Source organism: Elephantulus edwardii, unplaced genomic scaffold (assembly GCF_000299155.1).
Source record: "Elephantulus edwardii isolate Elephantulus edwardi_28Jun2011 unplaced genomic scaffold, EleEdw1.0 scaffold00035, whole genome shotgun sequence".
Classification (NCBI taxonomy): Eukaryota; Metazoa; Chordata; class Mammalia; order Macroscelidea; family Macroscelididae; genus Elephantulus; species Elephantulus edwardii.
Window position 1 is genome coordinate 8,923,690 of NW_006399785.1, and position 27,524 is coordinate 8,951,213.

Genomic DNA, 27,524 nt, shown 5'->3' on the forward strand with positions numbered 1-27,524 from the left:
GACCATGGCCTGTATCAGGCGCACCTTAGTCTCCAGAGAGACACCGTTGCTCCTGAGTACTTTAGAGAGGTCCCTAACAGCAGATTTTCCCATCACAATACGCTTTTTGATTTCCTGACTGCTGGTGCCAAGAGTGTTGACTGTGGAGCCGAGCAAACTGAAGCTGTGATATTAATATAAATAATATAAATATAAATATACACTTTCTGCCACTCCTTTGTCATTCTGGTGTTTAGCCAGGGTGGGGGTATTACAAAGTATTATCTCTTTAGTAGTAAATAAAAATTCTACTTTTCATCATTTATCATAAAACATTTCTGAAAATAAAATTCAGTTACCCATAGTTTACAAAATAGAAAAATCATTCATTAGGATAAAAATGTGGTGTGATTTCTGCTGGTGGCATTGTAAAATGATGCCGCCACTGTAGAAAATACTGTGATGCTTCCTTTAACAGCTAGAAGTAGAAATAGTATATGATGTCCTGGAATGGTTTCCCCCGTGAGAAGGGTCTACACCTTGGAAAATGTCACAGAAAGAAAAATTGAAGGGGGAAAAAAAGAAATAAAGAAATAGAGTATGTGACCCAGTAATCAATCCTACACTGGGCATAGGTTGTTGCTTGGTACCATTGAGTCGGTTCCAGTTAGTAGCCGTCCTGTGTAGAACAGAGCAAAAGCCTGCCCTGTCTTCCACGCCTTGCTCTGTCTGAGCCCGTTTTGTCAGCCCATCTGATTGGAGGTCTTTCTCTTTTTCACTGACTTGACCCAGCACAATGACCTTCTGCAGGTCTGGTCCCTCCTGATAACGAGCCCAAAGCAAGCGAGACCAAGTCTCAGCCTCCTTGCTTCTACACAGAGTTGTGGCTCTGCTGGCCCCAGACAAGTCTGTTTGTCCTTCTGGCAGCCAGTATTCTTCGCCACCACTACAATTCGAATGCACCAACACTTCTTTGGTCATCCTTACCCAGGGTCCCTCTTTCTGATGGCTGTGAACTGTTCCGGCTTCCTTGGAGAGGTCGTTCATGCTTGGGAAGGCAGCAGGGTGGGGAAAGAGAGGAAGACCCTTGACCAGGCTTGACACAGTGACTGCGGTAATGGGCTTGAGCGGGACAGAGATTGTGAGGCACCGGACAGGACCAGGTTCATGTCTGTTATTCATAGGGTTGCTATGAGTCATACTCTCCTCGATGGTACCTTAGTTACAACAACACCGCCTTAGTCCTAAAAGTGACATCTTTGCATTTTTAAAAAAATATTTTATACTGGTTTATTTACAAAGTACATTGTTTTTCACACCTGATGTTTCCCATTTCCTTCACCCCCTCCTCCACCCATTAAATTGTGCAGATAGGATTCACACACACACACACACACACACACACACACACACACACATCCTCACCCTTCTGTTCCCACCCTCTGCCACCTTGGATCCTCATACTCCTTTTACAATTATGATCTTCTACAATATTACAATATTTGTCCTTGTGGGACTGAGTTAGTTCACGCAACATAATGCTCTCCAGTCTCTCCCAAGTTAGGTAATAATTTACAAAAGTATTGCTCCTGCGTGCTGCATAGTATTCCATCATGTGACTGTACTGTAATTTCTCAATCCATTCGTTTGTGGTTGGACGTTTGGGCTGTTTCCATGTTCTTGAGATGGTGAATAACACTGCTATAAACATTGCTGTACAAGTCTCCATTTGTTCCTGAGTTCTCATTGCTTTTTAACACCCTAAAGAGGCCTTTTGTAGCAGATTTATCCTGGGCATTGATATGTTCTGTGTGTCTTAGAGACCCTCTTGTGGAGAGACCCCTCAATCCTCACGCTGACTGGCCTCTGTTGGTTTCCCTGCAGGTGATCTATGCCCTGAACACCCGCCAGGACGAGGCCGAGGCCAGCATGGAGGCCCTGAGGGAGGCCCACCAGGAGGAGCTGCAGAACGCAGTGGCGGAGACCAAGGCCAGCCTCCTGCAGGACCAGGGCCGTGCACAGAAAGATGCGCTCCTGCAGCGCATCCAGGCCCTGGAGAGCGCCCTGGAGCTGCAGAAGAGGCTGACGCAGGAGGCCCTGGCCGAGTCGGCCTCCTGCAGGCTGGAGACCAGGGAGAGAGAGCTGAGGGTGGAGGCCGAGCACGCGGAGAGGGTCCTGACCCTGTCCAAGGAGATGCTGGAGCTCAAGGCCGACTACGAGAAGCGACTCCGGCACCAGTGGGGCTGGCTTTCCCAGGACGGTCCTGACACCAAGGGTGAGCTGGGCCAGGACCGCAGCCCTGAGATGCAGGAAGTCCTGCAGGAGGTGGAGAGGCTGCGTCTGGAGAACCAGCAGCTGAGCAAGGACTATGCCCGCAAGGCCGAGGAGCTGCAGGCCACCTACGAGCGGGAGAACGAGGCCGTGCGCCAGGCCATGCAGCAGTCGGTGAGCGAGGCGCTGTGGCAGTGGCAGGAGAAGGAGACAGACCTCCGTAAGAACTTCCAGGCGCAGGAGTCGGCCCTGCAGGCGCAGGTCAGGAAGCTGGAGGGGGACCTGGAACACAGGGGCCGCAAGATAAGTGACCTGAAGAAGTACGCCCAGAAGCTGAAGGAGAAGATCCAGGTAAGACGCCACTGCTTCCTGACTCTGATCGGACAATAGACACAGCTCCTGTCTCTACCCACCTGCTATACACCGTGGTAGGCACTTGGCTTCCACCAGGGTGGGAGTTCTATCTCCACCAGATCCCTCTGCATTCCTACAGCCAGTATTTCATGAACTCCTGCCCATCCTGGAGAGGGTTAAACCAGGAAGCGCCTTGGAGGCAAGGATTCTGAGGCTTGACTCACATAACTTTGGACATGTTGTAAAGGAGAGACAGGTCCTTGGAGAGGGACATCATGCTTGGGAGGGTGGAGGGACAGTGCAGGAGGGGAAGACCCTCTATGAGGTGGATTGATTCAGTGACTGGGGTAATTGGGATGGGTGTGTCAGAGACAGTGAGATTGGCACAGGACAGAGCAGAGTTTAGGGCTGTTGTACACAGAGTCGCTATGAGTCACAAGCGACTTGAAGGCACATAACAACAAGAACAACAAGCTGCCCATAGCCAAGCAGGGGGTAAATTTGTCTTGGGCCCAGATCTCAAGTAACTTTAGAGACGTGGAACTTTGCAGTTGGAAAAACAAGACTGAAATCAGGGAGGAGGAACTTAAGGAGAGGCTTTGTTGCTGTTGTGGGTGTGTGCTGTCAAATTAGAACTGACCTATAGCTGACCCTCCAGGGGGTTTTTCAGAAGCAGTTAATTGAACAGGAGGAGATTGTCCATCCTTGTCCCTCGGAGCAGGTGAAGGATTCGAACTGCGGGCCTCTGGGATTGCAGCACAGCGCTCTACCACTTGGTCACGAGAGCAGTGATCAGTTGTTATTAAGGCATCTTCAGCTCTTGCTGTCTCCAGGGCTGCCGGGGAGGAACTGTGCTCCGCACAGAGTTCTGTGGCTGATGATTCAGAAGCCGATCACCAGGCATTTCTTCTGAGGTGCCTTTGGGTTGGATTGAACCACCTACTATGCAGGTAGTAGTCAAGCACTTAACCATTTCCACCACCCTCTCTTGGCTGAGGGAACTCTCGTGGCCTAGTGGTAAGGTGTCGCACTGCCAACCCAAAGACACGTCGTTCAAATCCCCCAGCTGCTTCTTGAGAGAAGGATGGACGGTCTCCTCCCATGCGATTTACAGCCCCTGAGAACCCACTGGAGGGTCACCTGTGAGACAACTCTGCCTCCATGATGGTACATAACAACTCCTGGCTGAGCTCAGAAAGGGCAGAATCTATTTTTGAACTCAGGCCAGCTTAATTCTAAAGCCCCGGCTCGTTTCAGGCTAACACCCTGCCTACTTCATAACCATCAGGGCTGTGTTCTGTGAACATGGTCGGGGTGACATGAGCCCCACAAACCTACAGAACCCCATCTCTGAAAAGAGCAGCTACTGACGTGTCTGACACTCCTTGAGCTGTGTTTCTGTGCCAGACACTTTGTCTTACTTAATGTGGCACCAGCAAGGGTGGATCTTACCCAGGGCTGCACAGCCAGTCAGAGGGTGAGTGGACACTTGCTGGTCTCGAAGACCAGGGGCCTCTGCTGCGTGCTGGCTTGCCTTTTGTCACCTTTTGTACATGAGGCTGTCTTCACACAGAGCTGTAACCAGTGGGGTGAGGAACAAGACCCTCCTGTCTCTTTAGGACCTGGATGTGCACCTCAGGGAGGCCCGTCAGGAGAACTCGGAGCTGAAAAGCACAGCCAGAAAACTCGGGGAGAAGCTGGCCGTTGCCAAGGACAGGCTGATGATGCAGGAGTGCCCCGTGCCGCAGAAAGCCGGTGAGATGCCTGGGAGAGCTTTCCGTTCAAGACTGAAGGTCATTGCCCAGGTTGGCCTTGAGACAGTTAAGGGGGCAGAGTTGGGGCTGGGGTGGGGGGGTGTGTGGGCTGGGCCCACCTGGTTGTGAGCCCATTGCGGCACCAAGGTAAGCTGACACCTAGATGGGCTTCTCCCAGCTGGTGGTCTCATGGTGACTTCGACTCCCACCCTCCCATCAAGTTGATACCAATTTATAGCCCCCTCCATCACGTTTCCAAGGCTACAGGAGACTGCTCGTCTCTTCCCCGCAGAACACACTGGCGGATTTGAACTACCAAACTTTTGGTTTAGCAGTGCAACACCTAATGTACTGTGCCCACAAGTCTCCTCATCTTAAGCCTCCCAGTGCTAAAATGTCACATGTGAAGGCTTTAGCAGACATGGATTTCCTCACAGTTTAGGGAGAACAGACTCATAGCTGACCCTCTAGTGGGTTTTCAGAGGCTGTAAATCACACAGGAGGAGGAGACTGCCCGTCTTTCTCTCAAGATGCAGCTGGTGGATTCGAACTGCCTGTCTTTGAGTGGCGGCACATCTCCTTACTCACGAGGTGCCCAGAGCTTCTAGGAGACTAGAAGTCCCGATTCAGGGTGTTAGTTTTAGAGCACGGTGTCTGCTGAGGAGGACGCCTGTCTCAGCTTCTCCTGCCTTTCCTTGGAGGGCGGCTTCCGCGTGACATCGATCTCCCCATGACTGCTTGCTTTCTGTTTAATCTACGCCTTCATAGCTCAGAACTGATTGACGTAGACCTACCCTACTCCGATAGGGCCTCATTAACATAGTAATAATTTTTAAAAACCAGTAACTCTTGGCCATCAATTTAGAACCGACTCCTACCTGACCCTCTACGGGGTTTTCAGAGGCTGTAAATAGCAAGAGATAAGAGTGCCTGTCTTTCCTCTACGGTGAATCTGGGGAATTTCAAACTGCTGCTCTTTGTGTTGGCAGCACAAATCTCTCCCCACTAGGCCCCCAGAGCTCATAATAACATAATAAAAAATATTCCATTCTCAACTGAATTTACAGCCTCAGATAAGTGATAGTTAGGTACCTGTGTGAAGCAGAATGAAACACGGCTGGGTCCTGCACCATCCTCATAAGCTTTCATGTCTTAGAGTTCAGGGCTGCAAATATTATATCAGTCCAGCTCACTGAGGACCTTCCCCTTTTTCACCGACCTTCAAGAAAACTCGGGTGGTCTACTGGGTAGCGACCTGCACTGCCAACCCAAAGGCAGGTGGTTTGAATCCTCCAGTTGCTCCGTGGGAGAAAGATGAGATCCACAGCCTTGACCATGCTTGAAGTTTAGTAGACCACGGAACGGAGGTTGTGCAGGGAAATAGACCAAACAGCTGAATAGGTGGGTGGAAAGCTGACCTTGGAAAGGCTCGGGAACAAGGCCTAGGACCTTGGAAATGATGCTGAAACTTACTCTTGCAGATGACACGAAGGCCGAGTTCGTTTCAGAGGATGACATCATGGGAGAAAGGGATGACATGGAAGCCCCCAGTCTTCATTCTCAGCAGGACCAGAGTTGTCTCAAGGAAAGTCCAGGCCCAAAAGGAAGCCCAGAGGCCCAGGTAGCGTGTGATCCAGGCCTGAGGGTGGAATATTGCAGCAGGCTTTGCTGGAATGCACTTGCATGGAGGCCCGTTTTCAGCCAGTACCCAGCTGGAAGTAGCAGGTCTCTTGGCTTCACAGGGATGCATGAATTGGAGGGGAGTTGGCAGCCAACTTCCTGCCAGTCTCTTGGCATTTGGAAGCAGGAGGCTGAGAATGTAGCAGAATATTCCCAGCTCCTTATGTCAGCTCCTGGGAAACTTCCTTAAGACCAGTGGCTGTTGAACTGATTTCAACTCATGGCAACCCCAAATGTATTAGAGGGGAACTGTACACAGAAGGGTTCTCACTGGCTGGTTGTGCAGAAATCGATCACCTAGGTCTGTCTTCTGAGTCAATTCTGAATAGACTAAAAAAACCTCCACCGTTTCCATCAGCAGCTGGGCATGTTAACTGTGGGCACTGCCAGGCATTCTAGAACATTGCTCTGAGCGCCCCTCGTGTCTTCCCAGTGCAAGCAACCAGCATTCCTTAGAAATTATAGTAGCATGGACCAAAATATCTGATTCTCTGACAATAGATAGACTGACTATCATGAAGGGCCCTTTTGGGGGAGTAGAAAAATGTTCCAGGCTTACAAATATCAAATATATGGCCTTGTAAAATCTATCACGATTGTAATAACTTCCTGTGAAGTCAGTCTTTAAACACAGGTCTGTGCTGAATAAAAGAGAACTGAGGGTCCCCTGCTCCTGACCCCTCTCCTATCACAGCGGTTTCACGAGCTCTTTTCCTCCTTTTATAGACCAAGAAAGACTCGAATGTTGAGAAAGAGTCTATGAAGCAAAAATACGAAGAAGACCTGCGGAAAATCAAGCATCAGACAGAAGAAGAAAAGAAGCGTCTCAGAGACCAGTTGGTGAAGCGACTGGAAGACTTGGTGAAGAAGCATACAGTGGAGATCAAGTCCGTGCACTCGTCAGTGGAGGCTGAGAGGAAGAAGCTGCAGAAGGTGAGATTTCCTGTGATGGGTAACTAACTGTCTTCCTGTCCTGACGCTGCAGTAACAAAACACCACAAACTAGATGGCTCAAATCAAGAGCGATTTCTTTTGTTTTGTTTTTGTTTTTGTTATTCTTCTGCTTTAATAGAGGAACATTTGGAAATACACAAGTATCTGTGGGGGGAGGGACGGACCAAGAAAAGGTAAAGTAGCGTTTGGTATTGAGGACACACTGGGCTTTGATTGGGTCTTAAGTTTCTAACTGCCATCACAATCGTATCTGAGGTAAGCCATGTCCACTACTCCATAAACACACCCAAGGGCAGTACAAACCCCTACATTCTACATTCACTGGGCATTCCATCTTTATTTTTTTTCCTTTCATGAGAAAAGAGTCCTATCTGTCCTTCACTACCACAGTCAGCTTCCTAATGACAAAATAATATGGGCTGTTATTTTGATCCTTAAATTTGAGTTGATTTTTAATATATATGTCTCTGTGTGTGTATAATTTATTCTTTTTTATTTGATCTTATTAATTTTAATGAACATTTACAGAGATTTGGGGTTTCCATTCATTCATTGTTTCCTTTTTCTCCCTGTCCACCCCTCTTCCCCCCATTCGCTCTTCTCTTGAAAAGTAAAAGAAAAATTCTTTCATTGGTATATAGTCCCCACCCACCCCCACCCCGAGTACACTCCACTATGCAACCTTCATTCCGGACCCCTGTCATAACCATAATACCCAATCATATATTGCTTTTAAACAGTCTCTCCCTCATCTGTTTCAATGCAGTATATGTAATTTATCTGATTTTTCTCAGTCTCACCCCAACCCTGAAGTCATTCCCGTTCCCACAACAGTGGCACTGTGCAGTATTTGTCCTTTTGTGACTGAGATATTTCCCTCAGCCTAATGTCCTCCAGGATCACCCATTTTGAAACATATTGCATCAGTTCCTTTATTTTCAATGCAGCGTTCCAGAAGCTAAGAGTCTAGTCACAGTGTCTTCGGGGCCGTGTTCTCTCTGAAGGATCGGGGAAACTTTCCCCTGACTCTTTCTAGCTTCTGGTGGTACTAAGGATTGTGGGTGCATCACTCCAGTTACTGTGTCTACCCTTACACAACCCTCTCTGTGTGTCTGAGCCTCTGTGTCTCTTCTCCTCCTCTCACTAGGACACCAGTCATATTTCCTTCAGTCCCACCCTCATGACCTTATCTTGACTTGGTTCTATCTACAAAGACTGTCCCTTTTCAAATAAAGTCACACGCAGGGAACACAGTTCAGACTACAGCAGAGACTGTTCTGTTTCTTCTGGTTTCCTCCCACCTCTTTCCTTTCCAATTTTGCTGCTGCTTTCTTTCTTTCCTCAAACTTTTCCTGGGCTCCTGCCACCACCTGGCTGTGATCCAGTTCTCTGGGTTCACGGAGATGAAAGACAAAGAACCTGCCCAGAAGGCAGTCACAGTCTTCTGCTGGAGACAGACCGTGACACAGTAGCACTGTTGACAAGGAGGAGATTTGCTCCTTAAGGAAACAAGCCAAATTCACTGCCATGAAGTTGGCTGACTTAAAGCAAGCCTGTAGGTTAGAGCACCCCTGCCTACACAGAGGGTTCCCAGGTCTGGAACCTTCCTTTACTGAAACAGCCTGCCTCATCTTTCTCCTGAGGAATAGCTGGTGGGTTCGAACTGCTGACTCTTTGTTTAGCAGCCAGATCCTTAAGCACTGCATCCCTGAAGGCTCCTTGATTTTTGTCACTGTTGTTAGGTGCTCTCGAGTTGGCTCCGGTTCAGAGTGAACCTGTGTCTGTACCACAGAACATTCCCTGCTCAATCCTGTGCCAGTCTCACTATGGAGATTGTTTTTTTTTAAATTTTTTATTTTATTATTTTTGTGTGTGAGTGTACCGTCAAATCAGATCTGACTGGTACAGGAGGAAATTGTCCCTCCTTCCCCGGCAGAGCATCTGGTGGATTCAAACCGTGAGCCTCTGGGATTGTAGTTGCAGCTCCTTGCCACTAGGCCACTAGAGCTCCCCTAGGACTATGGAGATTGTAAGAGTAGTATGAGCAGAGTGTAGGAGTCCTGTGAAGACTCTAATCAATACTATGTAGTCTGTATGAGGACTATTTAGACTATATGAGTACCATGCAGACTGTATGAGGACTATGTAAATTATGTGAATATTATACAGACTGTATGAGTAGTATGAACAGACTCTATGAGTACTATGTAGACTATATGAGTACTACGTAGACTGAATGAGTCCTAGGCAGACTTTATGAACACTGTGCACTCTTGTGAGGACTATGTAAACTATGAATACTATGAAGACTGTATGAACACTGTGTGGTCTGTATGAGGACTATGTAGACTGTATGAGACTTTGTAAACTCTGAGTACTATGCGGACTGCATGAGTACTGCGTAGACTTTATGAGTGTTATGTAAATTATATGAGTAGTATGAGCAGACTGTATGAGTGCTCTGTAGACTATATGAGAACTATGTAGACTGTATGAGTCCTGTGCAGACGTATGAACACTATGCAGACTGTATGAAGACTGTTTAGACCATGAGAGTACGATGCAGACTGTATGAGGACTATGTAAATTATATGAGTACTATGTAGACTATATGAGTACTAGGGAAAGTGTATGAGTCCTAGGCAGACAGTATGAGGACTATGTAAACTATGAGTACTGTGCAGACTGTGTAAGTACTATGCAGACTGTATGAGCACTATGTAGAGTGTATAAGTTGTATGTAAACTGTGTGAGTGCTGAATTCGCTGTATGAATAATATTAATAAACTATGACTCACAGCAACCTTGTGACTGTACTGTAGTTTCTTTGTAGCTGTTGTTATGTGCCAATGAGTCAGAACCAACTTATTGCTGACCCTCCAGTGGGTTTACAGAAGCTATAATTAACAGGAGAGGAGATCATTGTTTGTGTCTATTTATGGGTGTACATATATCTGCTTGGATGTCAGTTATGGTCTCTTTGGGGTATATTCCCAGTAGTGGAATTGCTGGGTCAAATGGTATCTCTATTTGCAACTTTTTGAGAAAGCGCCGTACCACCTTCCACAGTGGTTGCACCATTTTACACTCCCACCAACAATGAACAAGGGTTCCAGTTTCTCCACAACCTCGCCAGTATTTGATGTTTACTGTTCTGTTAATTTTGTTATTTTGCTATTCTGACTGGGGTGAGATGGTATCTCATAGTTGTTTTGATTTGCATCTCTCTTAGAGCTAGGGATTGTGAACATTTCTTCATGTGCTTGTTGGCCATCTGAATGTCTTCTTTGGTGAAGTGTCTGTTCATATCCTGTGCCCATTTTCCTATTGGATTATTTACCTTTATCTTGTTGTGGTGCTCAAGTATTTTATAAATTCTGGATATAAGTTCTTTATATGATATGTCATTACCAAATACTTTTTCCCAGTCAGTGGCTTCCCTTTCTTCCTATTGGAGAAGTTTTTGGATGTGCATAGGGATTTGATTCTTAGACGATCCCATTCATCTATTTTATCTTCTCCTCATTGTAGGTTGACAATCTCAATCTCTTCACCATCTATCATGATGTTGCAAATCGGCCCAGTGGTGAGAATCTTTGTTTTCTTGATATGAGTTTCAATCCATATTGAAGGCTGCAGTCCTTGACCTTCTGCAGCAAGCGCTTCAGGTCCTCCTCAGTTTCAGCAAGCAGGGTTGTGTCATCTGCATATCACAGATTGTTGATGAGTCTTCCTCCAATCCTGATGCCACATTTCTCATAGAGTGCAGCCTCCTGGATAATCTGTTCTGCATACAGATTGAAAAGGTCTGGAGACAGGACACTCAAAACTCACTGCTGTTGAGTCAGAATCAAATCATAGCTGACCTTTCAACAGATTTTCAGAAGCTGTAAGTCACAGTTCACTTGTCTCTCGCCTGAGGAGCATCTAGTGGATTTGAACCACATGCCTTTAGGGTGGCAGCGCAACTCCTTACCCACTAGGCCACCTAAGCTCCCTGGGTATTGTTGTTGGTGCTCCCTATATCATGGTGACCCTGTGTACTGTGAATGGGACCGAATGCTGCCCTGTCCTCTGCCACTGCTCATAATTGGTTACTGGCAAGATTCCAGATGATCCAAAGGATTTTAACTGGTTAATTTTCTGGAATCCATCATCAGGCCTTTCTTCCTACTCCAGCTTAGAGTAGAAGCTTCACTGAAACCCGTTCAGCATCATAGTAACTGAGCAAACTTCCACTGACAGATTGGGGAGTGCCTGCATAGGAGGTGCCTTGCCCGGGGTTTGAACCCAGGCCTCCTGCATGAAAGGCAAGAATTTTACTGCAGAACCACTACTGCCTCTAGCATAAATGCAGGTGATTAATCAGTGGCATATCAATATAAGAGTGGAGTCTCACCTCCGTGTATGAGCTCAATCCCTGACAGAGAGGGGTGGCTTTCTGTTGAGACAGAATGCAAAGCCTCATCCCTCATGTTTGCCGGGGGAAAGCAAATAACACAAGGGAATGTTCTAGGAGAAGAATGAAGCGTAAATCAACTTTATCTTAAAGAGATAGGTTTTGTTCTTCTAAGACTGATTTGCTCTTTCTTCTGGCCTTCTCTGGTCTATTCAATAATCTTCACCATCGCTGCAGTTCAGATGCATCAATCCTTCTGTGTCTCTTCCCGTTCTGTTTTCTCACACATGGGAAGTGGTTGAAAATACATGGGTTTGGGTCAAGTGTACCTTAGTCCTCAAGGTGACATCATTGCTTTTTAGCATTTGAAAGGGGGCTATTGCAGCAGCAGATTTTTTCCAGGCCAAAGCAGATTCTTGGGGTGGGGTTTTTGTTGTTGTTTTTTTTTCATTCTAAATTTAAGAAACTAAAACTGAAGATTATAAAATTTGCATTATAGATATCTTTTGGGGGGGTATTTTAATTGTGATTTTGACAGAAGTTTACAGAGAATTGTATTTTCATTCATTCATTGTTACATATTTTCCTCCCCCGCCAGTTCACTTCCTTTTAAAAAAAATCATTCATTGTTGCTCAATTTCCTCCTTCTGCCCCTTTCTTTTCCCTTCCTTCAGTCCTTTTTTCAACTTACCTCTTTTTCTGGACCATTGTCTTACATATACTGCCTAATCGTACATTCCTTTAAATAATTCTCTCCCTCCTCTTTTCCAATATAGTGTTCATTATCTATCCCCTCTTTTCCTAGTCTCCTCCCAGCCCCCTACGTCATGCTTTATAACAGTGGTGTTATGCAGTATTTGTCCTTTTGACACTGAAACATTTCACTCAGCATTATGTCATCCACTGTCAGCCATGCTGTGTAATGCTTTATGAGGTCATAATTTTTCAGTGCTACATAGTATTCCATTGTGTGGATATACCAGGGTTTTTCTATCCATTCGTTTATTGATGTGCATTTGAGTTGTTTCCATCTCTTTGCTATTGTGAATAAAGTAGGAGTGTAAAATGGTTCACCCATTATGAAAGGTGGTCTGACACTTTCTCAAAAAGTTAGAAATTGAAATACCACTTGACCCAGCAATTGCACTGGTGGGACATTGTTGTTATTGTGTTGTTGTTAGGTACCATCGAATCGCAGGCGACTCATAGCGACCCTGTGAAGGAGAGTGTTCAATGCCTGTGTGTCTTTCATCCTCTCTCCAGGTTCATAGGGTTTCCAGAGGCAAGCTATTACGGAAGTGGATGCCACTTCTCCTTCCAAGCTTGTTTTAATCTGGGAGCTCCACCCCACTCTCTGTCCACATTGGGTAGCCAACCATTAATACATCAGTGTCACAGTGTTCAGCCTCACAGCAACCACAAGTGACCACTGTACGGCAAGTGGACACACCAGGGTCAGAGCTGTCATCCAAACAGATGTATGCACACCCATGTTTACTGCTATGTTATCCATAGCAGATTCTTGTCGATAGATGCTGTCGAGTTGACCCCGACTCCTAGGGACTCTGTGTCCAGTGGAATGAAACCCCACCCAGTCCTGCATTATCCTCACAATCCCTGCTCAGTTCAGGTCCGTTGTTGCAGTCACCGTGTCAATCTGTCTCACCGATAGTCCTCCTCTCTTTTACGGACCCTCTGCTTGTTCAAACATGATGTCCTTCTCTAGGGACTGGGCCCTCCTCTCAACCTGAAGAAGCCTCCCCCTCCTTGCTTCTGTGGAGCTTCTGTCTGCACTTCTGACTCTGGTGTGAATTTAGCATTCATTTTCTATTTTGGCCTCTCACATATGTCTAGTTTCTGTTTTCTTACAGTATTAAAGATTCTTGTAAGCTACTCTGAGCCCCTTTGTGCGTAAGGCAGGACGTGAGTACAAAGTGCCCTACCTCTGTCCTCCTGCCTTTTGGGATTAATTCTTTCAATCATCATGTAGGAAGTGGAAGCTCAGTTGGAGGAGGTGAAGAAGAAGTCCAAAAGTGAAATCAAGCAGCTGGAAGAGGAGAAAGCAGCTCTAAACGTGCAGCTGCAGAATTCACTGCTGGAGGTAAGCCCGGGGTGAATGCAATGCTGAGAGGGGGGGTGCCTGTCCCCAGCGTGTGTTTCTATTGGTCGAGAGGCCGGAAAGCTCAGAATCTGCCGGGGCCTCCATGCAAGCAGCATCCTGGGAAGAAAGAAAAGGACATTCAGCACAGGCAACAAGGCTGTTTGGGGGCGGGAGGGAGGAGGAGATGATAAATTTAGCTGTAATAGAAAGCCTGACTTAGAGACTTAAACAAAGAGGATGAAAGGTGGTGTTCAGTGATAGAACCCTCACCTTTCATGCAGGAGACCTGAGTTTGATTCCTGGATGGTACACTTCATTTGAAGCCCCACCTATTCATCAGTGGAGGGCTGTATAATTGCTGTGATGCTCAATAGATTTTAGTGACACTTCCAGACTAAGATGAACTAAGAAGAAAGACATATCTGGAGCAACAAATGAAGAAATGGAGTCAGGAATAGAAGGAGGGTATGAAACATGTGCTTGATTATCTCTGTGATCAACTGCCTTCTTTGGTAGGAGACCAGAAGAACTAGATGGTGCCCCACTACAATCACTGACCGTTTACATCAAGCATTCCATAGAAGAATCTTTAACAAATGGGGGAAACTGCAGATTATAATTTCAAATCTCCTGGACTCTAGATGTTCTGTAGCTGTGGAGGGTGGTGGATGAACCCATGAAAACTACATTCTGAGATAATTCTTAAGCCTAACACCAAATATTAAAATATCAGAAACAAAAACCAAACAAAAGTTTAGCTCAACTAGTAAAGAATGGATATTCTATTATTTTAATGAGAATTTGAGGAGATCAGATTGACCACAGCTGCTCAAAGACCTGCTAGGAAGCTTAGAGTGGTAGTGAATTTTATGTTAAGAACAACTCTGAAAAGGTAAGAATGGTTGCACAACTTGTAAGATGTATTCATCGTCACTGAATTGTACATGTCGAAACTGTTGAATTGGTATATGCCTTATTGTGTATGTTCTCTCCAATGACAGAATAAGCAAAATTTTGAAAGATTGTAAAAAGGAGGACTGTTTGGAAATAGGCCAGTGAAAACCCTCTACGACCAACTGTGGGATGACCCATGACCAGGCTTCACTGTGTTCTGTTGTGTGTAGGGTCCCATGAGTCTGTGGGCTGAACTCTCGGCAGCTAACAAAAACAGCATCTTGCTCTCGTTCAAATCCTTTCCCTTTCCTTGTTGTAGCTAGCATGGTGCCCACCTAGTATTAGGTTTTCTGTAAAGCCCTGGTGGCTTAGTGGTAAGGAGTTGGGCTCCCAACCCAAAGGTACATGGTTCAAATCCATGGGAGAAAGATAGGCCATCAACTCCTACGCAGTTTATTGCCTCTGAAAAGCCCCTGCAGGGTCAGCTATGAGTCAGTTTTGACATGATGATACATAACCACTTAAAGGTCTGTGAACAGTGTCTGAATTTCCTCTGTTATCACTGGTCTCCTTGGAGTTGCACTGCCAATCCAAAGTCAAGAGGTTTGAATCCACCAATTACTCCTGGAAGAAGGATGTGCAGTCTCTTCCTATATTATTTAAGTCTCTGAAAACCTGCTGCAGGGTCCGCTATGAGTCTGTTCTGACTCAATAGTGACACATTTTTATAAGTGCCCGTCAACAAACGAATGGATAGAGAAGCTGTGGTATATTCACACAATGGAATACTATGCTGCACTGAAAAACAAGGAACTCATGCAATATTATTCAAAATGGGTGACCCTGGAGGACATTATGCTGACTGAAATATCTCAGTCACAAAAGGACAAATATTGCATAGTGCCACTGTTATAAAACAGGACTGACTTTGGGTTTGGGGTAAATGAAGGAAAGACGCGATAAATATTGTATACTGCATTGTAATAGATGAGGGAGAGAACCGTTTAAAAGCGATATATGATAAGGTATTATGGTTATGGCAAGAGTCCAGCATGAAGGTTGCATAGTGGAGTGGACTCAGGGCGAGAGTGGGCAGATTCTATTCTAGTGTCACTTTGGAATTTTTTTTTATTATTATTGTTTTGTGTGTAGCGTCAAATCAGATCTGACTGGTACAGGAGGGGGATTGCCCCTCCTTCTCCAGCAGAGCATCTGGTGGATTCGAACCATGTACCTCTGCGGTTGCAAGTGCAGCTTCTTGCCACTAGGCCACCAGAGCTCCTGGAAATGTTTTAATGGTGCATTCTCCCTGAACTGACGAGTCCACAACAACTGATGCCCAGATTGAGTATCGTGTCCATGAGCTAGGACTTTTCCTTGCCCAATGCTTCTTTTCTTCTTCTTAGACTTTAAGGCTGGAAGAATTTATCCACCAGAATAAGGTTCCTCCCCCGAAAGCTGAGGAAGGGCCCCTGGAGCCACAGTGCTCACGCTGCAGCATCTTGGAGACCCAGGTAATTATGAGCCTTTTCTACTTAGGGAAGGCCTCCATCTCTCAGCACTCCGGTGTCCCTGGTGACGCACGCTGACATTAATGGGCTCCTTAATCTCCCCCTCAGCACTGCCAGAGGGCCTGGAAAAAATGACCACACAATCCATTTGCAAAAACCACAAAGAAAACAAAGAGTTCTGAGCGATGACCCGGGTGGTTTGGGAGGGAACAAGGCTTGTCAGATGAAGTGTCTGGATCGCGTCACTCATTCTCTTGGTGCGCAGCCTGCCTGGTGGGGTAGGGGCCCTGGACTAGCTCAGGGGCCTTGGGTTGGACCCAGCCTAAGCTGATTCGCTCATAATAATGGTCCCCTTGCCAATACCGCCCACATCCGGGCTGTCATTTATTCTCACAATAGCGCTTCAAATAGCAGCTGTGTGAGGGGGCAGAAATGAGTTCCTGTTTGTCTCTGTCTGGCACAGCGTAGTAGGATGAACTCTGTTAACATCCATTACAAGAATGGATGTCAGAAACACATCTTTCCCCTGCAGTTAACATCGGACTGTAGCTCATTTTGAAGCAGAGAAAATGAGAATAGCACACGTTTAGGTCTTTTGTACATGAGGTCATTATGGGTCAGAGGTAACTGGACAGCACCTAACAACGTACCTTGTTTGTAGCACAACTTGCTTATTTGTAAGTGGAGCAGGAACAACATGGGGGTGACTTCCACTAACTCCACAAAGGAGAATTGTTCCCATCAATAGCATCCAGGACACAAAGCAAATCCTTTGGTAAGACATGCCCCCCTCATGCACCTCCTTCTGCTAATCACAAGGTCCAGTACCTGTTGTATGAGTTGTGGGGTTTGTTAGGAAAAAAAACAAGGGGGGGGGGCAGGAAAGACAAAGGGTATCACACAGTGAAAGTCCAGGTGCAATTGAACAACACAGTTGAATAACTGCAAGAAGCTTCTGGTTTCAGTTGTCCAGCAAACCTCATCTCATAGCAGTCACAAGTCAGCTCTTCCCTCTGTCGTCCAGAAACAAAACCTTTAAGAGGTAACTGGACGGCACCTAACAAAATAGCTTGTTTGTGGTAAGACTTGCACACCTGTAAATGGAGCAGGAACAATGTAGGGGTGACTTCCACTGGCTCTGACACGAGGGTTTCATCAGGCTATGCCTTGCCACTGTCTCTCTACGGTCCGGTTCACTCTCTCTTATATTGGCCTCACAGCTGTTGAGGATGTTGAAGATACTGATCAGCAGGTGAACCATGTCTTCTGCAGTTGAGGCAGCTGGAAACCGTGCCCCAAAGGGGGCTAAGGCAAAGAGTAGAAGAGCCATGTCCCTAAGACCCGACACCACACGTCAGGGGTCACACTGTGGTCTCTGATATGGTGCTCGGTTGTTGGAAGCTGTGTTATCAGTAGTCCACGTATCAGCAGAGTCAGCGGCAGTGGGCAGTTTCCAGCACAGCTTCCAGACTGAGAAGAGAGGTCTGGCTAGCAGCTTCTGAAAATTGTTGTTGTTGTTATGTGCTTCGAGTCGTTTTCGACTCATAGCGACCCTATGCACAACAGCCCTAAACCCTGCTCTATCCTGCGTCAACTGCACTGCCTCTGACACACCCATCCTGATTACCCCAGTCACCGAATCAGTCCATCTCATAGAGGATCTTCCCCTCCTGCGCTGTCCCTCCACCCTCCCAAGCATGATGTCCCTCTCCAAGGACCCGTCCCTCCTGGCAACATGTCCAAAGTATGTCAGACGAAGCCCCAGAATCCTTGCCTCCAAGGAGTAGCTTGGTTTAATCCTCTCCAAGATGAATCTGTTTGTTTTTCTGGCAGTCCATGGTACATTCAGTACCCTTCTCCAGCACCACAGCTCAAAAGCATCCACTCTCCTTCTGTCCTCCCTAGTCATTGTCCAACTCTCTGATGCATAACAAGTGATTGCAAAGACCATGGCCTGTATCAGGCTCACCTTAGTCTCCAGAGAGACACCGTTGCTCCTGAGTACTTTAGAGAGGTCCCTAACAGCAGACTTTCCCATCGCGATACGCTTTTTGATTTCCTGACTGCTGGTGCCAAGAGTATTGACTGTGGAGCCGAGCAAACTGAAGCTGTGAACACTTTCAATCTCTTCATCATCCATCCTGACGCTGCCAGTTGGTCCAGTGGTGAGAATCTTTTGTCTTCTTGACATTGAGCCTCAGTCCATACTGAAAGCTGCAGTCCTTGACCCTCCGCAGCAAGTGCATGAGGTCCTCCTCAGTTTCAGCAAGCAGGGTTGTGTCATCTGCATAACGCAGATTGTTAATAGATCTTCCACCAATCCTGATGCCACAATTCTCCTCATAGAGCCCAGCCTCTCAGATAATCTGCTCTGCATACATGTTGAAAAGGTAACCAATGAAAATGTGATTGACAGTGGAATGTCATTCAGCTCAGTTGCTTTGGATGTAACCTCGAGAGGATCCAGTACCAGACGAGGGTAAAGTCGAGGCTCCGTGAGGACATGGGCGGCCTCAGAGAGCTGGATTGCCTCATAAGCTGCAGCAGAGACGCTGTGAGGGTGGCGGTGGACTGAGCGGCATTTTAACGTGAATCGGAGTCCCTCAGTGGCAGCTGAGCGCAGCAGCAGTGGGAGAACGCTCCCGCTTGAGTGGCCTTTGCTTCCTGCGCTTTCTTAGTCTACAGCAGGGCCACCATAGCCCACTGTCATTTTTATGCTGCCTTAACTTTTAAGCCCATTTGAGGGCCAAGCGTGATGACCTTTAGATGTGAACCCGACTCTCACTACTTGGGCCTCCGGCTCTTAGTAACTCACTTCCCGTGTTCTGTCTCTCAGCCCTGCCTTCCAGGACATGGGTCCTGCCACCAGGCTTCCTGGCACCCTCCAGTATGATGGCCCCTGAACAACTGCAGGATAAACAAAAACTCAAATTACAGTATGCTTAGATTTAAGTAATAATGGAAGCGTGTATGGGAGCTGGTCTATCTGTGACGTCGTTGCAATTTCCTTTCAATCCTGCACTGTGCCCATTTGACAGAGGAGGAGACTGAAGGTCAGAGGAGTTAGGTAACCTACCGTGATCACAGGCAGGCAAGCGTCTGGGTCAGGACCGACCCCACCTCTGTCACTCTTCCCACCACTCTTGCTGTGAGCCCATCACATACCCAGTCAAGTCAATTCCCTTCAAGTTGATTCTGACGCATGGTGATGCAGAATGTGTCAGAGTAGAGCGCTCCAGAGAGAGCTCAGTGGCTGGTTTTTCAGAAGTGGTTCTCCAGGCCTTTCTCCCAATGAATGCATTTCTGTTGTTGTTGTTAAGTGCCATAGAGTCGTAGGCGACTCATAGCGACCCTATGAACGAAAGTCCTCAACAGTTGCGTGACTTTCATCCTTTCTCCAGATTCATAGGGTTTCTGGAGGCAAGCTATTTACAGAAGTGGATGCCACTCCTGCTTCCAAGCTTGTTTTACTTGGGGAGCTCCACCAAACACTGTCCACCATGGGTAACCATGATCACATTTGACACATCAGTGTCACAGTGTTCAGCTTCACAGCGAACACAAGTTACCTCTGTACGGCAGGTGGACACACCAGGGCTATACGAACTAGAAGACTGTTTGACCAAAAACAATTAAAGACAGGCCTTAAGGCTGCGGATTAGAGTCACCCACCTTTGGCTTGGTAGCATCACTTTTGGTCCACTAGGCCAACTGGTCTCTCTCTATGTTGTTAAGTGCCATCGAGTCATAGGTGACTCATAGTGACCCTATGAACGAAAGTCCTCAACACTTGCATGACTTTCATCCTTTCTTCAGGTTCTTAGGGTTTCCGGAGGGAAGCTATTTATGGAAGTGGATACCACTCCTGCTTCCAAAATACATCTCTGGACGGGCATAAACCTCTAGCCTTTCAGATTAACAAATGTGTACCCAGGAACTCCATCATATTCTCCAAACTAAACTCAAACCCACTGCGATTGAGTTCGTTCTAACCCATAGCGGCCTCCCACCTGGTATCCAAGGCTGCCCATCCTTCTCACCACGACTAGAGGCAAATGATGGGTTCAAACCACTAACCTCTCGCCTAGCAGTTTCATACATTATGCACTACGCCACCACTACACTTTAAATGTGGAAGAGACCCCCAGCTGTGTCTCAGGGTCCTGGAGAGCAGCCAGGAAGGACACCCTGTTTCCTCTTCTGACCCCAGAAGAGCGCAGAGTCCTTCAGCCACCCCAGCTGTGATGAGTGAGCCTAGAGAGAAGACCCCGATGCAGAGACACATGCTTTGTGGGGGTGCTCCCTTCCTGCCAGTATCATCCCAGTGCTTTCTGAGACCCACCCCCCCACCACCTGAGAAACTCTCAAGGATTGTCCTCCTGTCCCTCGTTCTCCAGAACAATCTCCATGGGCTTTCCCTCTTCTGGAAGGAACAGCTAACCCTTCATCAGCATCTGCAGGGCTTCCCAGAAAGGCTTATCTCAAACGTCTGGCTATTTCTCACCTTCTCAAAGTGACTTTGGTGGGGAGATGGGGTGGACTTGGCCGAGGTCCTCAGCAGTGAGATCAAACGAAGGTCGATAAGCAGGCGAGTACATAAAGAATGCAGGTCAGGAAGACTGCATAGCCAACTGTATGCTTAAGAGGGAACACAAGCACTTAGGAGCTTCAGGGCTGGTGAATAAGGGTAGGAAAGAAGGCAGAAGGTTAGGATTCAGCCATCTGTGTGTGGTTTCCATCGGGGCTTCTCAACCCCACACTGTGAACATTGTGAGCTGGATAATTCTTGTTTGGGGGCTTGCCCTGTGCGTAATAGCGTGTTAGCAACAGCCTCCACCCCTATCTGTCCCTTGTCAGTGATATCTCTCCACCACTGTGAAAACCAGGACAATCTGTGCTCATTGTTAGACATTCAGATGATTCACAAACACATTAAGAAGTGTTCCAAATCCTCAGCTCTAAGAGGGATACAAATTAAAACAACTTTGAGACATCAGCTCAACCGAGTAACAACAGCAAAATTCAACAGAGCAGCAAACAACAAATGCTGGTGAGGTTGTGGAGAAATTGGAACCCTTATTTACTGTTGATGAGAGTGTAAAATGGTGTAACCACTATGGAAGGCAGTATGGTGCTTTCTCAAAAAAGTTGAAATAGAAATACCATTTGACCCAGCAGTTCCACTGATAGGAATACACACTAGTCAGAAATGCCACCCAAGCAGATATATGCACACCCATGTGTATTGCAGCTTTATTCACACTAACAAAGAGTTGGAAACAACCCAAGTGCCCATCAACAAATGAATGGATAGAGAAGCTGTGGTATATTCACACAATGGAATACTATGCAGCATTGAAAAACAAGGAACTCATGAAATCTGATGTGAAATGGGTGACCCGGGAGGACCCTGTCGAAGACAACTCAGAGCGACCCTGTGAACAACAGATCTGAACCCTGTCCTGCCCTGTGCCATCATCCTCCTCACCTGTGACGCACTTGAGCCTGTGACTGTAGTCACTGTGTCAGCCCATCTGCTCAAGGATCTTCCTCTCTTTCACTGACCCTCCACTTTTCCAAGCCTGCTGTTGAGTTTTCCATTCTCTTGTACATGAGGTCATTGTGAGTGAGACTTGATTTGACAGGACCTTGAAGAGTATTTGTACATAGGGCCGCTGTAAGTCACAGGCGACATAAGGCACAGAACAAGAGTAGCTCAGAGAACAAGAGCACGTTGAGAACCCCGACTTGCTCCCTTATTAAACTCGCTGGCCTTCCTCGTGCCAGAACCCTCCCCTTCACGGGACTTGGTCTATGGAGAAAAGTACAGACTCCTCCATCAGGTTTAGGAGAAACCTCCATGACTTACAATCCCATTTGATGCAACTCAATATGCATGTTGTTCATTCATTCCACAGTGATTTTGCAGAATCCCTGTATATGCCTGTCAAGGAGCTAGATGCCAGAGGGTAGAAATCTGCATAGACAAATAGTTTTAAAGCTGTGTGCACAGTTTGTAATAGAATTAAACACTCAGTGCTACGGGCTGTGTTAGGCAATTATTATGCCCTCTCCAAGTATTTATTCTTTTAAATTGGATTTTCTTTTAAAATAGGTAATCCGTGCACACATGAAGCAGAATTCAAAAGGTTTATAAACATGCACAGTGCAAAGAATTCTCTAGTCTCTCTCCCTCGTTTCTAATCCAGGGACAATTATTTGTTTTCTGCGGGAGCAAATAGATATATAGTTGTGTGCCGTAGAGTCGGAATCAGAGGCAGTTAATCACATAGGAGATTGCCCATTCTTCTCCTCCAGAGCGACTGATGATGGCCTTGAACTATGTGCCTTAGGGATTGCAGCGCAGCTTCTTGCTACTAACCTTATCATTTCCGCCTCCAAAAAGAACTCTGGCTGCACCCTCTCCCAGACAGATCTGTTTGTTCTCTTGGCCGCCCATGGGATACTCAGTGCTCTTCTCCAACACCACAGCCCAAAGGTGTCAATTCTTTTTTTGTCACCTGTATGCATTGTTCAGCTCTCAGGTGCATAGCTAGTAATCAGAAAGACCATGACCTGAATCAGACGCACCTTAGTCCTCAAACTGACATCATTACTCCTCAATAATTTGGAGAGGTCCCTAACTGCAGACTTTCCCAGTGCACATGTGTCTCCTTATTTGACTTATATGACTACTGGTACCAAGGACGTTAATTGTGGATCCAAGCCAGATGAAGCTGTTGGCAGTTTCAATCTCTTCTCCATTCACCATGATGGTTGCCTTTTGGTCTAGTGGTAAGGAACTTTGTTTTCTTGACATTGAGATACAATCTATACTGAAGGCTGCATTCCTTGATCTTCTGCCACAAGTGCTTCAAGACCTCCTTGTTTTCAGCAAGCAAGGTTGTGTCACTGTCTCAGGCACACTTGACGTCACTTGCCACAGTCACTGTGTCAGGCCGTCTCATCCAGTGTCTATTATGCCAACCCTCTAGGTTTCCAAGCATGAAGTCACATTCCTTGTGATATTCACAAAGTATATAAGAAGGAATATATGGAAGCAAAATGGAGACAAGGATTTTGAAGATCCGTCTCACATACTTTGTACATGTCACCAGGAGAAGGACATCATTCTTGGAAGGATAGAGGATAAGCACAGAAGAGGCAAATCCTGGATGAGATGGATTGACACAGTGACTGTGGCAGTGAGGTCAGGGGTGTCTGAGAGGGTGATGTTGGCTCAGGATAGGGCAGGGTTCAAAGCCACTGTTCACAGGGTCGCTATGAGTTGAAGTCAACTCAGCGACACATGACAACAAAAATAATGCAATTAATCTTTTGATTTCCTGACTGCTGGTAGTAAGAGTGTTGATTGTGGAGCCAAGCAAGGTGTAATTATTAACAACCTCAATCTCACCTCCATCTAATATGGTGCTACCAGTTGGCCCAGTGGTGAGGATCTTTGTCTTCTTGATGTTAAGCTTCAATCCATATTGAAGACCACAGTCCTTGACCTTCTGCAGCAAGTGTGTCAGGTCTTCTTCAGTTTCAGCAAACAAGATTGTGTCATCTGCATAATGCAGGTTGTTGATGAGTCTTTCTCCAATCCTGATGCCACATTCCTCCTCATAAAGCCCTGCTTCCTGAATGATCTGTTTTGCATATAGATTGAAAAGACATGGAAACAGGAGGCATACCTGACACACTCATTTCCTGACTTTGAACCATGCAGTGTTTCCTTGCTCTGTTCTGAGGACTGCTTCTTGGTCCATGTATAGGTTTTGCATAAGCACAATCAAGTGTTCTGGGATTCCCATTTTCCTCAAGGTTAGCCACAATTTGTTGTAATCCACACAGTCAAATTGCACAGTCAATTAAATACAGATCGACATTTCTCTGATACTCTGCTTTCTGCCAAGATCCATTTGACATTGACAATAATGTCTCTAATGCCATGACTTCTTCTAAACAATATATATGTAATATACCAGCATAATCATAAATATTTTTCCACAAATGATAGAATGCTTCCTTGTAGTTTTTTTAAGAAAACTTAAATTTGTATAGTATGGACATTAATATAAAGGCATAATCATGAATATTTTCCCACAAATAATAGAATGCTCTCCTGTAGGTTTTTTTTAAAAAAAAAAACACTTAAATTTGTATAGTATGGAAATTACAACATAATTTCTATCTAACACTTTATATCTACTTCATTTATGTTTAAAAACAAAACAGAAAGCAGTTACCTAGTCCTCCTTCTTATAGAAAGTCATTATATAATCTTTCTCTTTCCATGGACACTGATTTTTTGCTGTTATCAGTGACACTTTGGTGAAGAACCCTATGAGAGAAACATAGTGCCAAGTGGCAGCAGTTCTGTGAACTCGTGGACCAGACCCCGCACCCTTATTGACCGGATAAACTTGGGTGAACTGTTTCATCTTATCTTTGCTTCACTTTCTTCATCTGTGAAATGAGAGTGATGATCTCGCCTACTACAGAGGGGTTTTGTGAGGACTGAATGAATTAGTATGTTCAGCTTCTGAACTAGCACTCGGCTCGTACGGCGGGACGTCCTGTCGTTGACATCTTTGTGCGTTGTTGAGTCAGCTCCAACTCACAGTGACTCTGAACACAAACCCTGCCCGAGCCTGTGCCTCCCTCACAAGTTCTGCGATACTGAAGTCCGCTGTTGAAGTCACTGTGTCATTCTGTCTCGTTGAAGGTCTTTCATTCCTTTGCTGATTCGCTGTCTTTCCAAGCATGATGTCCTTTCCTAAGGATTAGATGGCCCTCCTGATAATATGCACACAGTATGTGAGATGAAGTAATCCCTTACTTCCAAGGAACATTCTTGGTGTGTTTCTTTCTAGGCAGAATTGATTGTTCCTTCACCGTCGGTGACATAACATTCAATATTCTTCACCAAAACTTTGGGCTTCAACCCAAGGCATCCGTTGGGTTGAAGATGCATCTTTCACACACGTACGTGATAATATGCACAAAAAATGAGGGATGAAGCAATTCCTTTCTTCCAAGGAACACTCCGGGTGCACTTTTTTCTAGACAGAGTTGTTTGTTTCTTGGCATCATATACGTTCAGTATTGTTCACCGACACTCAAGGCATCTTTCAGACACGTACATGAAGAATCAGATGGTATGTGCAAGTATTAATTTCCCAAGGCTGCCACACAAAATTACCTTAGACTGGTGACCTCACAGTTTTAAGAGATGAGGAATCAAGATGATGGCAGCAGGGGCAGGCTCTCCTTGAAAGTTCTGGGGAAAATCCTTCCCATGTCTTCCAGTTTGTTGGTGTCCCTGGGTTTGTAGATAACATCTACTGTTCACCTCCATCTCTTCATGGGCGTGTTCCCTTTTAGTAGCTGTTGCTGTATCTTCTCCTCTGTTATTCAGGACACATTTATGCACATTGGGTTAGAGCCCACCTTGCTCGAGCATGTCCACTTGTTAACTAAATTACGTCTGCAAAAATCCAATGCACACCTACCATGTTTATCGTGGCTTTGTTCACAAGAGCAAGGAGCTTGAAACAACCAAAGTGCCCATCAACAAACGAATGGATAGAGAAGCTGTGGTATATTCACACAATGGAATACTACGCTGCATTGAAAAACAAGGAACTCATGCAATATTATTCAAAATAGGTGACCCTGGAGGACATTATGCTGAGTGAAGTATGTCAGTCACAAAAGGAAAAGTGCTGCCTGGTGCCACTGTTGTAAAACAGGACTGACCTTGGGGTTGGGGGGAGCCTGAGAAAGATCGGTTCGATAATGTATACTGCATTGAAAGAGATGAGGGAGAAAACTGAGAGATATGTGATTAGGTATTTCTGTCATGACAGGAGTCTAGAGGGAAGGCTACATGGTGGAGTGAACCTGGGGAAGGATTTGTAAAACAATGAAAGAATTTTTCTTTTACTTTTCCAAGAGGGGAGTGTACTGGGGGGAGGGTTGGGAGGGGAGAAAAGTGCAACAATGAATGAATGGAAATCCAGAGTCTCTGTAAATGTTCATTGAAATTAATAATAAAAAAAATTTTTTTAAAGTCCAGTCTCCAGAAAGGTCACATTCCAAGAGTAGACCTTCCGCATATCTTTTTGGAGGACACACCTCAGCTCCTGACAGTGCATCTTTTTTTTAAAAAAAATTTATTATTTGTGTGTGTGTGTGTGTGAGAGAGAGAGAGAGTGTGTGTGTGTGTACCGTAAAATCGGATCTGACTGGTACAGGAGGAGATTGACCCTCCTTCTCTGGCAAAGCATCTGGTGGATTTGAACCACATGTCTCTGGGATTGCACTGCAGCCTCTTGCCACTAGGCCACCAGAGCTCTCCTCTGACAGTGCATCTTTAACACAGATGTTGTTGTTGCTAGGAGCTGTTGACTTGAGTATGACTCATAGCGACCCTCTGAAGAACAGATCTGAACCTTATTCGATCCTGCGCTATCCTTATCTCTCTGTCACAGTTGAGCCCGCTGCTGAAGTTTCTGTGTCAAACCACCTCGTTGAGGGCCTTCCTCTCTTTCACTGACCCTCCACCTTGTCAAGCATGATGTCCCTTCTGAAGGAATAGCCTATCCTAACAACAAGCCCAAAGTATTTGAGATGAAGCTTTGCCTTCTTTGCTTCCAAGGAGCATTCTGTCTGCACCTTCTCCGAGACATGTCTTTTTGTTCTTTTAGCAATGCCTGGGATAGTCAGAACTCTTCTCCAGTCTGAATAGATGTTGCCAAATTGTCTTCCACTGATGTCGTCCTGACGTCTGCTCCCACAAGCTGCTGGTTTCCTAACATCCTTGCCAACAACATGAAGGACAAAACATTTCACCATGGCCAGTCTCATCAGAGAAAATTTATATTCCAGTTTAAGGAGGTGGGGAGTTTTGCAGGTCAACTGTAGCCAGTGAATTGAGTGGAGGCTGTGTCTAGGGCTTGGGGTATACAAAGTTCTGGAGAAGTTCCCAGGTCCACTGATAAGTGAGCAGCACACTGAAGTGTAGCTACATCTACAACACAACACAAGGCAATAAAAGAAGCAGAGAGGATGTGGAGGAGGATTAGAGTGGAACAAGCTGATGCCTCATCTGCTGGAGGAAATAGAAACACAGAGCAGCACATTCCAGGGTCACTCCCCAGGAAAGTTCTTCCTGGTTGGAGGCTATAAAATTTAAGTCTGTTTCAGTGTAGGCTCTTAGCTGTCCTGCCAAAGCGTCTCGGTGAGTCAGAAAAGGTATAAATAATAATACCAATTGAGAGTGAGCTTTCAGCTCTGCTCACAAAACACGCAGAGAGAGGCGTGTCAGAGCTGGGTGTGTTGCTGTCCACACCAAAGTTCACTAGGTCCTCACTCAACCTCTTGTATCTCTCATGCCCAGTCCCTCTGATTCTTGAAGATTCAAAATCATTTTATTCATTTGTTTTTTGTCATTGTGTGAATATTTTTAATTTTTCATTATTAATTTTAATGAAAGTTTACAGATTTTGTATTTCCGTTCATTCATTGTTGCACTTTTCTCCGTGCCCATTCCTCCCCCCACCCCCGTTCACTCTTCTCTTTGAAAAAGTAAAAGAAAAATTGTTTCATTGTTATACAAT

General features: G+C 45.9%; 1 protein-coding gene across 1 annotated transcript in view; it reads left to right on the forward strand.

Annotated features, from left to right (window-relative positions):
• FAM184B (family with sequence similarity 184, member B) overlaps positions 1-27,524 on the forward strand; it is a 162,080-nt gene that overhangs the window by 89,638 nt on the left and 44,918 nt on the right. Inside the window, exons 2-7 of the mRNA XM_006884531.1 lie at positions 1,864-2,601; positions 4,224-4,359; positions 5,840-5,979; positions 6,765-6,971; positions 13,382-13,492; positions 15,793-15,900. Of these exons, the coding sequence (XP_006884593.1) occupies positions 1,864-2,601; positions 4,224-4,359; positions 5,840-5,979; positions 6,765-6,971; positions 13,382-13,492; positions 15,793-15,900 (1,440 nt within the window). The remainder of the gene's footprint in view (positions 1-1,863; positions 2,602-4,223; positions 4,360-5,839; positions 5,980-6,764; positions 6,972-13,381; positions 13,493-15,792; positions 15,901-27,524) is intronic.